We start from the raw sequence: 15,395 nt of genomic DNA on the forward strand, positions 1-15,395 counted from the left end.
TACTTAAGATTGAGCCACTGGAGTCACTTGGACTATATTAACGATCTCTTTAATAACTTTTCTGGGCCAGCAAGTTTCCGTCACATAGCAGCCTATGGAGGAGTGAGACATGGCTCAGATTTCATCAAAAATATCTTAATTTGTGTTCCGAAGATGAACGAAGGTCTTACGCGGTTGGAACAACATGAGGGTGAGTAATTACTGACAGAATTTTCATTTTTGGGTGAACAAACCCTTTAATAGAGGATTTTAACTGTGACAAGATGATTGGCAGGGCAGTTTACGTGACAGATCAGTCCGATAAAGATTGTATGAAAAATGTAGTATGTCCCAAAGCTTGCCTACTTTTTTGCTAAGTAAATACCCTTTCTTCACAAAAAGAGTACATACTTTTATGGCGTAGTGTATTGCGAATTGGGACGCAGCATATGGCTTTACACAATGACGATCGCTCTGATTGGTTTTAGGTCTATCCAATTGCGCCCAGAGGCATTTGAGCGACGTCCGTTGGTGACGCCCCTTTGGAAATGAGTTATTAATGAAGCTTTGCCAGACCATAACTCAGTTACTACTGAGAATGGTCTGGTTTTAACCAGGCTACGCAATTGCGTGTTATTAAGTCAGAATTGTGAGATATAAATGTGCAATAAACTCGCAATTCTGACTTTTTTCTCAGAATTGCATGTTTGTATCTCACAATTCTGATTTTATAACATGCAATTGGGTGTTAAAAAGTCAGAATTCCATGATATAAACTCGCAATTGCAAGAAAAAAAGTCAGAATTGCGAGTATTGCGTATTTCTAGCAATTGTGAGTTTATCTTGCAATTCTGACTTTATAACATGCAATTGCGACTTTGTATCACGCAATTCTGACTTTACATCTTGCAATTCTGAGAAATAAAGTCAGAATTGCGAGATGTAAACTTGCAATTGTGAGATAAAAAGTTGCAATTATCTTTTAAAATGTTTTGTTCTTTGGGGGCAGAAACAAGCTTCCATAAAATGGTGCAGCACAACTGTTTGGTTACAGTGCAAACATTCTTCATATCTTCCATTGTGTTCAGCAGAACAAATAAACTCATACAGGTTTGGAACAGGGTGTTTAAATGATGACAGAATTTTCATTTTTGGGTGAATTATCCCTTTAAAAGTAGTGATTCGTCAAATTAATTTCTGAAGGCGCCTTGGCTCAAAGTGTCCACGGAGAGCTGATCTGGGTTCAGCTTCACCCGCCCAAATCCTACACATTCAAACGGTCAGTAAACTGTGAAGAACTGTTCTCAGATCATTGGATACTTCATGCAGAACGCTTTTTATTAAACACATACATATGTCGGCACACATAAAAGCTGTACAAAAGAATGATCATGTAAACGTGTAGAAATGTTTGCGTATTCGATTATTTGGATTATTTACTGTTGCCGACAATATTTTTATTCAGGCGAATGCAAGGCAGCCATTGCGAAGGACCCCGCCCTTCTCTGTGATGCTATGAGTGTCTGCGTTGTGTTTACACAATATTAATCTCTTTTTTTCTCTGTTGTTAAATTATTTCTATTGATAAAATGCCCTTGTTTGAAGGCCTGGGCAGTGGAGGGGAGAAGACAGCCGTAGTCATTGATTTAGGAGCGGCGTACACAAAGTAAGTGACTGTTATTAGTGCGTCGCGTTCATAGAATGTAAATAAAGTCGATGTTTTAGTCAAATTATACGATATGAGACCCGCATGAGTTAAACGTCCCGATTCATCAGTGCATTATTAAATTGATGATCATTTATCACTAACAAAAGTATTATGGTATACAGAATCAATGACGCAAACTTCATCACGTATGAGACGCACGGAAATATGTGTTTGTGCTGACCTGGTTTTGTTCTCTTGTGTTTGTAATGTGTAGATGTGGCTTTGCTGGCGAGACTGGCCCGAGATTCATCATTCCCAGTGAAATTAAACACCCTGGATCTCAAGAGGTCTCATAATCTCCATTTTATAATCATAATTAATAAATCATAATCATATGTACCAGACAACATTTGCTGTAACAAATGCTTTAAAATGTAATATTATCTATGTCAAAGTCAGCATGAAAGGGAAGTTATGCACCTTTATTTCCTATTGTGTGTGTCGAAACGCTTCTCGAACAAGAACAAATGTGGGCGGGGCTTGATTGTGTCTGTGGAGAATTGATTGGATGGTTGTGGTTTGCTATTGGCTGATCTCATGTGAGTGACAGGTAGCCCCGCCCTCTTCATCAGAGAAGAGATGCTGCAAGAGGAACTTATTCTGATTCAAGATTATTAAACAAATAATGATGTGCACCCTTATCAACGTATAACAATGCAATATTCCAAATTCATGCGTCTTTAAATGATCGTGTCTCCAGGCTGTTCGAGTCGTCCAGTACAACATCAACACTGAGGAGCTGTACACCATCCTGAAGGAGTTTGTCCACCTGCTGTACTTCAGGTACGAGAGTCAGTCATCTGGACCAAATGGTTGCATTTTGCGATCTTTTTTCTTGCTGGTTCGACTAAATTTTGTTTGAGGTTGTACTGGTGCCACCAGCACGTTCCCGACGGATAAGAGCTGCCTTTTATGTTGCATATGACTTGGGAAATCAGGAAAAACACTTGAATCATGAAGGATCAAGTTAAAGTAGTCATTTCACCATTGATTTAAAGTAGAAACGATAACTGTTATCATGGTATTGTGGCAGAATGTTTTTGTTTTTTTTCATTATTCATCTCAGGGTTCATGCAACCTTTACACTTTCCAAGGGATAGTAGGCTACTTTCCAAATACTTTTTCCAGCTCTTCAAAGCCTTAAATATTATCCAATTTTAATGTTATTTTTAAGGTGATGATTTAAAAAAAAACTAAAAGTCTAAAGATGCAGGAAAACTAAAACTTTGTGGCAAACAAATAATTTTATTTAATTATAAAATTTCACCCTGTGGTGAAAATCCAGCCTTCAATGTTGTTTATGTGTCTATGTGGTGTTTTTAATCTGCTTTAAGACAAACCATGTGTAAATTCATAAGTCGACAGCATTGCTGAGTATTTCCTCCTTAAAACTGCAGTGAACCAAAGACAGTCTCAAAAACACGCTTTGAAATCGCTGGTGTTTCTGACGACACAAACTAGCTTGTAACCAATCAGATCAACGTGTGATCGACAACCAGTGGATCTCTGAGCTGAGTGTGTGAGTGGAGGCGGGGCTCATTTGCATATTCATAGAACCGCGTATGCTAAATAAGGCAAGGGTGTCGAGTTACAGTCAAGATATTTTAAGGCATGAAGAATTTTTTTCCAAGGAAAAAACTCTTAAATGTGTAATTTTGGTGATTAAAGATGAGTTTTACGGAATACAATGATTGACTACAGGGGGACTAACCGGAAGATGACGGCATAGGCACTTATTGACTTACGTTAGCCTTTTCCACTCCCTAATATATGGAGAAAAAAGTAGGAAATCACAAAGTCTCATGAAAAACAAAAACTTTTCTTCAAATTGTGACTGAATTACACAGAGAGCAAGTAAAAAGCGCTCCTTTTATAATCGCGGAAGCTGTCGGTCAGTCCAAGATGACACTATAGAAAAACAACGGCACAAGTAATAGGAGTATATTTACATTTTCCCTATAAAAATGAGTTTTTTGCACAACACTGTTTAGTGCTTTACTGTCAAATTTCCAATAAACAAACAAGTAATATTATTAGTAACCATGTTATTAATGCAAAACAATAATAGTTTTATAATTGAATTAACTTTATGATTTAAAAATCCCCCCAGAGCTGCCAAATCAAGTCAACTTAGTTGTGTTGCTACTGCCCGCAAATGTTGTTCTGGAGCCCTGAGTCATGCTCAGCGTATTCCTCGCTCATGATCTGAACACATGATGCTGTTTCTCCTCAGGCATCTGCTGGTGAACCCTCGAGACCGGCGCGTGGTCATCATCGAATCCCTCCTCTGCCCCTCACACTTCAGAGAAACGCTCTCCAGAGTCTTCTTCAAGCACTTCGAGGTAAAGTCATCCTCGGCTCGCAGCGGTTTCTGTTTTCATCAACATTCCACTGTGGATTCAGCTAAAACTGGCTGAACTCAAATCAAAAGATCAGGTGATTCGTATCGAACAGACGAATCAGTCTTTCGTACAGATTCGCATTATGAAACTCAAAACAGATTGTTTAGACTCTGATCTGGGATTCCACACCCAGTTAAAACTTAGAGAACACAGATTCTGTGATAATCACTGTTAATGTGAAGTAAATGCTGTTCTTTTGAACTTTCTATTCATCAAAGAATCCTGAAAAATAAAATTTATGAGCGTTTCCACAAACATATGACTGTTTGCAACATTGATAATCATCATAAATGTTTGTTGAGCATCAAATCATCATATTAGAATGATTTCTGAAGGATCATGTGACACTGAAGACTGGAGTAATGATGCTGAAAATCCAGCTTTGATCACAGGAATAAATGTGCTATATAAATAAAAACAAACTTGAAACTCGTCTGTATTGCAGGTCCCGTCGGTCCTGTTTGCTCCTGGTCACCTGATGTCTCTCATGTCTCTGGGAATCCAGTCGGCTCTCGTCATGGATTGTGGATACACTGAGACGCTGGTCTTACCAGGATCCTTTGACAGCAAATACGCTTTGAAACTTCTCTCTCTGTTTACTGTCTTCCTGGGGTGTGTTTCCCGAAAGCATGTTCGCAAGTTCTGTCGTTTTCAGCAGTTTAACGAGTCTGTGTTTCCCGAAACCATCGTTCCAATGAACATTCGCAAACACCATCGCAAAGTTGTGTGTTTGAACGACACTCTCGACCTGTGGTTAGAAGCAGTTTCTAGTTTTCATGACATGTGGACTCAATAAATCCTTATCTTTAGCAAAATAAGCAAGCTGACATTCAGTGCAATCTTTATCTTTTATTTAGAATACATACAAATGTCATTTATGTCATTTTAGTTTGTCGAGAGATTTAAAGCACCGTTTCTGAAGAGTGCGCGTGTGTGAACGAGCTCTAGTGTAAGAATGAGTCTATGATTGAATCTGGAAATAAAGCAAAATAACTGAGAAAAATGAGGAATAGTCCTCAGATGCATGGCTGTAATTTATAGCAAAACATCTAGTGTTAATTCAGTCTCAAACAGGTTCATTAACAGTAGTTATCACTCCAACACCTGCGTGACGTCATTAACCAACGCGGTTGAACGACCAATTTGCGACAATGCGGTTTCGGGAAACAGTCGTGACTATAGTTGATTTCTTCAACGATGCATCGCACTCTTGTAGTTAACCAGCGAGTTACGGTGTTGTACGGGAAACACACTCCTGATCATATTGTGAATGATTCATAAGTGATGTTGTTCAAGTCAAGTCAGGATTATTTCAATAGTGCTTTATACAACACAGATTGTTTCAAAGCAGTTTTATCATTATCGGGTTACATGACTTTAACGGTGCACTAGATCTATGAGGGCATCCCGATCCTGTCCGCATGGGAGGCTCTGCCAATGGCTGGAAAAGCCATTCATAAGTAAGTCCAGCGTGGCATGAATCAAGGCTGTGTGTAAGATAAAGCTGCTGGTGTTCTCAGTGTGTGTGTGTGTGTGTGTTGTGTGTGTGGTCTTTAGGGAGCTGCACACACTGCTGAGTGAGCAATGCATGCTGGACACCGACTCCAGCACCGGCCTCAACCCCACCGTCATCAGTAAGACACACTGTTGTTACATATACGCGGTGTTACATATATACGCGGTGTTACATATATACGCGGTGTTACATATAAGCAGTGTTACATGTACGCGGTGTTACATATAAGCAGTGTTACATATAAGCAGTGTTACATGTACGCGGTGTTACATATGCGCGGTGTTACATATAAGCGCGGTGTTACATATAAGCAGTGTTACATGTACGCGGTGTTACATATAAGCAGTGTTACATGTACGCGGTGTTACATATAAGCAGTGTTACATATAAGCGCGGTGTTACATGTACGCGGTGTTACATATAAGCAGTGTTACATATAAGCGCGGTGTTACATGTACGCGGTGTTACATGTACGCGGTGTTACATGTACGCGGTGTTACATGTACGCGGTGTTACATATACGCAGTGTTACATATAAGCAGTGTTACATGTACGCGGTGTTACATATAAGCGCGGTGTTACATATAAGCGCGGTGTTACATATAAGCAGTGTTACATATAAGCGCGGTGTTACATGTACGCGGTGTTACATATAAGCAGTGTTACATATAAGCAGTGTTACATGTACGCGGTGTTACATATAAGCAGTGTTACATATAAGCGCGGTGTTACATGTACGCGGTGTTACATGTACGCGGTGTTACATGTACGCGGTGTTACATGTACGCGGTGTTACATGTACGCGGTGTTACATGTACGCGGTGTTACATGTACGCGGTGTTACATATAAGCAGTGTTACATATAAGCAGTGTTACATGTACGCGGTGTTACATATGCGCGGTGTTACATATAAGCGCGGTGTTACATATAAGCAGTGTTACATGTACGCGGTGTTACATATAAGCAGTGTTACATGTACGCGGTGTTACATATAAGCAGTGTTACATATAAGCGCGGTGTTACATGTACGCGGTGTTACATATAAGCAGTGTTACATATAAGCGCGGTGTTACATGTACGCGGTGTTACATGTACGCGGTGTTACATGTACGCGGTGTTACATGTACGCGGTGTTACATATACGCAGTGTTACATAATTTTTTATATTTTTTTAATAGTGGGTGCAGGACACAAATAAAGTAAACTGTGGCATATTATACCCATAAATGCTTTATACAGTGACTACCAGTAAAATTTGTACAAATTTGGGAGCAAAAATGATTCAGACACTTTGAGCTGATCATGTTTTGCTGAAGTGTGTTTTCTTTAATTGCTAATGCTCTTTTTACACACAGACTGAACACAATGAAGCATTGCTTGGTGATTGGTTGAGCTAAACTGGTATTATCTAATTGTGTAGTTAAATTTAACAGCTGACAGATATTCAACATAATTCATGTGTGAGAAAGTCTAACAGAAGGACGGACAAAACCAGTCAAATATCAACTGAGTTCATAACTCATATTTTATCACCATTTTCTAAACTATAGCGAATAAACGGTGATAATGTGAGAAATGTTGAGGGTGTCTGAATAAATTTTGGTTTGACTGTATATAATTACACGTATGTAATGTGCACTATATGTAAATATCACAAATATGCAGATTTAAATGTCAAAGCTGATAGAACACTGATGGGAATATTGCTTCAGAATAAATCATATTTACATCACAAAAAATCAAAAAATTTCCAGATAAAGTAAATGACCGGTTTACTTGTCTAAAGGACAAGCACATTTCAAGTTATTCTTGCGTTTACTTGATAAAATCAGTGCAGATTTGACACAGAAAGACACGTGAAGCACGAGCTGAGGAAGGACGTTTGTACAATTATACTAAAAGACTTTTACTTGATAAAAGAGTCTAAACTATCAATCAGAGACAGAAGGACTGAGGAGATTGAGTGTGACAGCAAGTTTTGATCATTTCGAGGCCTATGAAATATGATCCAGTAGCTTTATAGGGTTAATACCGTGTTTGTTCTGGTTGGCTGTCTGATTATCTGTTGGTGTTTGTTACAGGCACTATTCCAGAAGATGTAGTGGAGGATATCAAAGGTTTGTCATATAGAAATGCTTTTCACTAACATTCCCCATGCATAAAATCAAGACCTGCGTTACATTTATTCTTGTAAAAGCAGTTTCCCTCAGGAATCTGTAAAGTAAAATGGGTTTCAAACACTGTGTTATTGACATGTTGTTGTCTTGTCTGTTTAGTGCGCACGTGTTTTGTCAGTGACCTGCAGAGAGGAATGAAGATCCAGGAGGCCAAGTTCAACATGGATGGATCAGCTGAGGTCAGAGAACACGCTTTAAACTGTTAAAACCGTCAGTCGATTTACACGTGTAACTGATATAAATATTAGCAAACATACTCTAGGGACAAACTAAGGACTTTTTAATGTAAATAGGCAAGATTTTATACTTTTTTTTTAATTGTTTAACTGATTCAGCTGAACATTTTATTTTTTTTTGTCATGTATTTAATCTTAAATGTATTATATAGTTTTTTAATTGTGGGACTTTTGTTATTCACATTCTTCTCTATAAATAAACATAGAAATGAAAGAATGTTTAAATTAATATATAAATATATTTATTTATTTATTTATTTATAAGTTAAAATTTTTTTTATTTTAAAATACATTTTGGAAAAAAAATAAAGATACATTCAGGATTAAATTTAAAGCAACAACATGGAACTTTTCCTCAGCGGTCGCCCTACAGGTTGGAAGCGGAATTGTCCATTACCGCTGTCATAAAATGATTTACGGTTACTGTATATGAAGCATGTAGGCTTCTTTTCATATGGGCAATGATAATATTATTAATCTTCCTCCTTTTATAATTTATACATATTTAGTAGACTAAACATTTTAACTCAAACATTTGCGATTTGCATGTCGATTACAATGCTCAAATCTGAACGAGAATAATAGCGATAGCATCCTAACCATCTAAAACTAACGCATGTTAGTGTTTACTAGCTACCAGATTGATAATTCGCTCATCTACTAGCTGATTCATGAAGATAAATAAATGGAGGACCAGATAGTTTCCGTAACGTAGCCAGGCACACAACAGATTAGAAAAACTAAAGATAGTATGCAAGCAATTTACAGTTACTTACTAGTTCAACAGCATGACGGCCAAGTCAGCATCGGTCTGGTAACTCTCCTCCTCCATAAGCTAACGCCAGCGAGCAAACGCTCGACCCATATTGATCCTCGTCCTGCCTTTCAGTTTATCACTCTCCCTTTTCCTCTTCCGACTCTACTCCGACAAAACCTTGGACTTCTTACGTTTCGCTGCTGCTTCAGCCATGACGAAAACAGACGTACGAAAACAAACGCGCTGGTTGGCCACATTTGAGGAAGTGTTGGGCGAAGTGACGTATGCTGTAAAGCAGTCGAATTTTGTAGTTCTTTTTGAGCGCTGGTTACTACCCGCACCCCGAAGTGACATAGTGCCAGTAAAAGCGATACAGACCCCGTCAGGCTCTGGCAGACGTCTCATTCAACCTATTGTAAGTCGATGTACTATCACAAGGGTCTTGGAAATATATTATGAAGGTTGAAAAGTTACATGTTGTTGCTTTAATGAAAAAAATTAAGTTGTTTCTTTATTTTCCTATTGTTGCATTTATTTATTTTGAATTTCTGCAGGTTTGGGTCTGCAATGGTGCTTGCCATGATTGTTTAAAAATGAATAAATAAATCAAGATAACATTTTTAGCGAAACATAAAATCCCTTATCAAACTAAAACAATAATACTTTTGTGAAATGTTCTGTCTTTATTTGATATTTTTTATAAATATAGTTTTTCTCCATCATTTACCAATAACAGTGTGTGTGTATGTGTGTGTGTGTATATATATATATATATATATATATATACATTTTTAAATAAACAGAAAAATAAATTAAGGAATAGATACAGAAACATTCAGGATTAAATTTAATTAAAAATGAATTATATTTGTTTTATCAAGTCAGTTTAACTTTGACTGTCCTGCTTATTTGACCTGCTTTGTGTTCTCAATGTAATAATGGAAGTGGAATTATTAGACGTCAGAATACTCACAGTTGGTTCTCATTGGTCCGCCAGAGACCGGCTCCTCCTCCAGATGTGGAATATCCACTGGATGGCCAGAAGATTCTGCATGTCAAGGGTTTCATCAGGTAAAAACCTTCTCACCAGATGCGATGATCTGCTTTTTCCCCCAATTCATATCACTCAAGGTCACATATTTGAGCTGAGATTAATGAGCTGCAAGTGAAATGACACGTTCTCACCATTGTCTCCGAGCTCTGTCCTGTTAACTGGGATGCTCTCGGTTATTGTTTGTTAGTCTGACCCACATTCTGCCGGTTTTCCAGAGACTCTGTGGCTGAGATGCTGTTCGAGCAGGATAATGAGGAGAAGTCCATCGCCACGCTAATGCTGGACACTCTGGTTAAGGTGTGTGAGATCTTTAGATCAGCTGTTGTGTGCCGTGGCAAACTCTTGGAAAAGTCCCTGAAGCGAATAATCAAACTGAGTTGCTTTATTAACGTTTAAATTACACATAATGAAACTTTTTGTGATGTAATTGTTTCTACTCCAATTTATTGTTGAAATATAAACATTTAAACGATGGCTGTAATAACTTGTTTTCATGACGGATTTATTCAAACATACAGTAACACTTTATTTTACAGTGTCCTTGTTACATATGTTGCATGTACTTACTATAGTAATAACAGTAAATTATGCATAATTACATGCAACTAACCCTCAACCAAACCCTAATCCTATAGTAAGTACATGTTGTTAAATAATATTAAACGGTACTTAAATATATAATTACACTGTAACAATGACACCTTAAAATAAAGTGTGACCAAACATACATTAAATAATGAAGACAACAGATTAAATAAAAATATATGTAATCTAGTGCATGTCTGTATCAGAACGATCCTCTCTAGAGTAATTTTCTATGGAGTTTATGGACACTGAAAGGCTTTCTGAGGTAAATGTGACGTTACGTGTAAATGTGTAGTTTTGTGTTTCTTTTCCCAGCATTCACCTTGTTCATTTTATTTGTGCAAAAGAATGAGAAATTGCTGTTATGATGTGCACAAGTGACTAGATAATGTGGAGGTTGAACAAGAAGTTTTGAGAATTTCAGTTGTGATCTGAGAAATGTCCCAAAGCCACTGAGAAAAACTGGAAACATCAACGATTTTGGTAAAAAAAAATTAATTTGCCCAAATTTTGATGCGTCATCAATTGTTTAGTTTGTTTATAGCCAAAACCATATGCATTATTCCTGTGATCAAAGCTGAATGTTCAGCATCATTACTCCAGTCTTCAGTGTCACATGACCCTTCAGAAATCACTCTAATATGATGATTTGATGATCAAGAAACATTTATGATTATTATCAGTGTTGAAAACAATTATTTGCATTTTTTCCCCCGGATTTTCATCAAGGATGAAATAAATTGATCAAAAGTGACAGTAAAGACATTTATAATGTTACAAAATATTCTATTTAAAATAAATGCTGTTCTTTTGAACTTTCTATTCATCAAAGAATCCTGAAAAAAATTGTACACAACTGTTTTCAACACTGATAATAATCATAAATGTTTCTTAATCATCAAATCAATCATATTATAATGATTTCTGAAGGATCATGTGACACTGAAGACTGGAATAATGATGCTGAAAGTTCAGCTTTTGTCACAGGAATAAATTACATTTTCAAATATATTAAAATAGAAAACTGTTATTTTAAATTTTCATAATATTTAACAATATTACTGCAGCCTTAGTGAGAGTTCTTTTAAAAACATTAAAAATCGTACCGATCCAAAACCTTTGATTGGTAGTGTGTATATAATCCCAAAGCAACACCCTAGTAATCATCCACCCTGCCTCTTTGCAATTCTTCCCAGCATTCACCTTGTTTATTTGTGTTTCGTTTGTACCACACTAGTGTCCCATCGACACTCGCAAGGTTCTGTCAGAGAACTTGGTGATCATCGGTGGTACGGCCATGCTTCCCGGATTCCTGCACCGACTCCTGGCTGAGATCCGCTCGCTGGTGGAGAAACCCAAGTACCATGATGCTCTCGCGACCAAGAGCTTCCGAATCCACAGCCCGCCCGCTAAACCCAACTGCACCGCCTGGCTAGGAGGTGAGCGCCGACACGCATGGCTTTAGAGACTCCTGACCTCTCCATGGGACGAGAAATGATGAATACAGTTTTCGGTTTCACTTTTTTTTGATGGTCCATTTAAAGGTGCAGTCTGTAAGAATGACAACTAGTGGTGGAAATAGGAACTGCAGTCCAAATTCAAAATATCGGAGATCGTCGTTTCTCCCGCCTCCTCAGACTCGACACTCACACGGGTCGCCAGTTTGAGACACGCAACATGCAGTATCACAGACCAAAACAATAACACACATTCCAGCCTTGAAACACACATTTCAAAGTAAAATAACTGGCTGTAGAAGTGTTTTACCCCAAATCCCTTTACTCGAAGGCTATAAATGTCACAATCAGCTGCTGGGACATTATTTAGTAGAACGAAATGTTTATGTTTGTTATACTTTTTTTTTTATTAAAGTGGAAATCAGTTTACTAAATTATGTAAATTAGACTGACTGCTTAATTTCCACTTTAAAGGTGCAGTGTGTAATCTTTAGCGGCATCTAGTGGTGAGGTTGCGAATTACACCCAACAGATGTTACGGTGGCCGACAGGAAGTGATGTCGTCGTCATCTGAGACAGCAGAGAGTAGCAGTTAAACAATGAGGTTTCTTTACAAAGATAAAGAAATTAGGTTTACTTAATTATTCAGTAAAACGATTTTTTTCGAATATTATTGTGACTTGTTCATTGTGTCTGTGTTTTATTCGCTGACTTTAGCTAGCGTGAAGAACAACTAGTGTTGTTTTTAGCGGCCTGTTTTAATTTTAGTCTAGTCTTTGTGTCAAGCTGTCATTTTAGTTTTTATTAGTTTGTCACGTTCATACTCTTTTTAGTCTAGTCAAGTTTTAGTCAACGAAAACTGATGACATTTTAGTCTAGTTTTAGTCAATGAAAATTGTATTTTTGTCTCTTTTTAGTAATGCAATTCTATTTAACCCAGTCAATATAGAATTTCAAACAAGGTTATCTCGTTTTATATTTCCACACAAAGACGCGTGATATTGCCTACCGCTCTGCGCTTTGAGAGGGATGTGGGACACGAGCAGGAAAGAGACCATCGATCTCTTTTATGATATCTTCGTGTTTTCTACTTGATGTAAATTGGTCTGAAGAGCGAATTTTATCCTCCACAAGGGCGAAATATTTAGGCTATATTTGAGATTGCGCTGCCAGAGAAAGTGAAACTAAAAATCACCCGCGCATATCTAAACTAAGGCGCGTGCCTTATGTCTAATATAACAAGCACAAACTGTGTTAAATAGAATTTGACATGCAAGTACAAATGTAGGCTATCTGTGCTACAGCATTTTTCTACTTTACCACAGTAAAGAATACGAATATAATAGGCCGAATTAAAAGCGAACCAATGAAGAAACGTTTATAATCCCTTTAGAAAATGGGTGAGACGTGAGTGAAGATTTGGGAAAAGAAACAAGAGATTCTATGCAGGGATGAGTCACAATTTTTGGATATTCGATTCGTTTATTTAATTATAGAATATCAAATAGGTTTTGCGATTATTCTCTAAAATAAAATCTCCATGTTCTGGTGCTAATGCGTTGACGCGTTCATGTAACCAGAATGGTTACATGCTCCTGAACACACACTCGTTCTCAGACCAGAAGGCCATGGCCACAGATGGGAACAAATGCATTCGCTATTTAAACAACATGTCGCAGGACATTAAAAATGAAAACTGCGTTGGGCTGAAACTAGCAAAACACACTTGCGTCGCGCCTGGCGCTGCATTGCGCTCGATGTATGATAGGGTCCAGTGTGTTACCCAATTTACTGCCATTTACTCAAGGATGCTTTGTTTCTTCCCATGTAGGTGCTATATTTGGAGCATTGCAGGACATTTTAGGGAGTCGCTCGGTGTCCAGAGATTACTATAACCAGACGGGCCGCGTCCCAGACTGGTGCTGTCTCAGCGCTCCTCCACCGGACTCCGTCTACGAGGCGGGCAAGACGCCTCCACCGCTCATGAAGAGGGCCTTCTCCACTGAGAAATGAACTCATAAACTCTGGACCGTTCACATATAATCTCCTCTAAAACCCGTGTCTGCTTAGAGCGATTTCTGTCGGTAAAATGCTGTAAAGTTTACAAATGTTTTGGATCTGTGAGATTTTTACTGTTTTTAAAAGAAGTCTCTTCTGCTCACCAAGGCTGCATTTATTTGATAAAAAAAAAACTGTTATAGTGTTAAATATTATGACAATTTAATATAACTTTTCTATTTTAATATATTTTAAAATGTAATTTATTCCTGTGATCAAAGCTGAATTTTCAGCATCATTACTCCAGTCTTCAGTGTCACATGATCCTTCAGAAATCGCTCTAATATGAGGATTTGATGATCAAGACACATTTATGATTATTATTATCAATGTTGTAAACAGTTGTGTACAATTTTTTTTTTCAGGATTCTTTGATGAATAGAAAGCTTCTATTTCAGATTAATGCTGTTCTTTTGAACTTTCTATTCATCAAAGAATCCTGAAATAAAAATGTACACATCTGTTTTCAACATTGATAATAATCATAAATGTTTCTTGAGCATCAAATCCTCATATTAGAGTCATTTCTGAAGGATCATGTGACAGTAAAGACTGGAGTAATGATGCTGAAAATTCAGCGTTGATCAGGATTAAATTACACTTTACTATATATTCACATAGATTTTTTTGTATTTTTAATCTAATGAATGGAGCCTTGTTGAGCAGAAGAGACTTATTTTAAGAACATTAAAAATCTTACCGATCCAAAACTTTTGAATGGCAGTGTATCTGATTGAGTCTGTAATAGTCTATTCTCAACACTGGCCTTCGAGATCCACCCCAACCTTGACCAACTCGCCTGTCTGTTACTTCCTAGTAATCCTGAAGACCTTGAGAAGCCTTTACATGTGTGTTTGATCACAGATGGAGCAAAAATCTGCAGGAAAGTGGGCCAGAGTTGAGAACCACTGGTGTAAAGTCGGTAATATTATTTCAGCTTTACTTGATTTTTAATAGTAGATGAAACTAAAACCACCACAGGCTTCTGCTTCACTCATGAAATAACTTCATAAACTGTTTCCAGAGCATGACATTTATCCAACCTAAACCATGTCAGTTCTTTGTCAGTAGTGACAAAAAGCTACTTTTTTATTATTATTTAAATGTCTGCTTATTCCTGCACCATCAGACCATAGTGTCAAGAAAATGCATCCCATTTCAATTATATTTAACAACCAGTTTGAAGAGCTGAATATGTTGAAAATGTTGGCGTATTTACTGTTTATTAGGTTTGTGAAATAAACATTTCAAAATGGGGTCTTCTATTATATTTGTACATTTAAGTGTTATGTATCATTAACTTAGTCTTAAGACTTAGTCATGTTAACTCTAATTGCTTGTTGTATCAATAATTTTTCCTAGAGAAAATTTGTGTATTATTATTATTTTTTTTTTGAGAAAATGTAGAACGGTGGCCAGTTGCATAAACTGCCCAGACTAGTTCTTAACGTCACCCAGTAGTCAA

The 15,395-nt window shown here is 37.4% G+C and overlaps 1 protein-coding gene across 1 annotated transcript; it reads left to right on the forward strand.

Moving 5' to 3' along the window:
• The first annotated feature begins 1,471 nt into the window (after positions 1–1,471).
• actr10 (actin related protein 10) lies at positions 1,472–15,187 on the forward strand. Its single transcript, XM_081378555.1, has 13 exons — positions 1,472–1,645; positions 1,902–1,974; positions 2,388–2,470; positions 3,921–4,029; positions 4,535–4,642; positions 5,482–5,549; positions 5,647–5,723; positions 7,688–7,723; positions 7,883–7,962; positions 9,774–9,847; positions 10,046–10,127; positions 11,653–11,854; positions 13,704–15,187. The coding sequence occupies exons 1-13, from the start codon at positions 1,569–1,571 to the stop codon at positions 13,883–13,885; spliced, it is 1,251 nt and encodes a 416-aa protein (XP_081234681.1). The 5' UTR covers positions 1,472–1,568; the 3' UTR covers positions 13,886–15,187.
• The last annotated feature ends 208 nt before the right edge of the window (positions 15,188–15,395 follow it).

Source organism: Scardinius erythrophthalmus (assembly GCF_964197995.2).
Source record: "Scardinius erythrophthalmus genome assembly, chromosome: 11".
Taxonomy (NCBI): domain Eukaryota; kingdom Metazoa; phylum Chordata; class Actinopteri; order Cypriniformes; family Leuciscidae; genus Scardinius; species Scardinius erythrophthalmus.

Excerpts from the sequence above, each read along its gene's own strand:
- actr10 (XM_081378555.1), top strand. The coding sequence starts at position 1,569 with ATGCCCTTGTTTGAAGGCCTGGGCAGTGGAGGGGAGAAGACAGCCGTA. Across the intron at positions 4,643-5,481 it reads CTGAGACGCTGGTCTTACCA|ATCTATGAGGGCATCCCGAT; the intron begins GGATCCTTTGAC and ends ACGGTGCACTAG. Across the intron at positions 10,128-11,652 it reads TGCTGGACACTCTGGTTAAG|TGTCCCATCGACACTCGCAA; the intron begins GTGTGTGAGATC and ends GTACCACACTAG.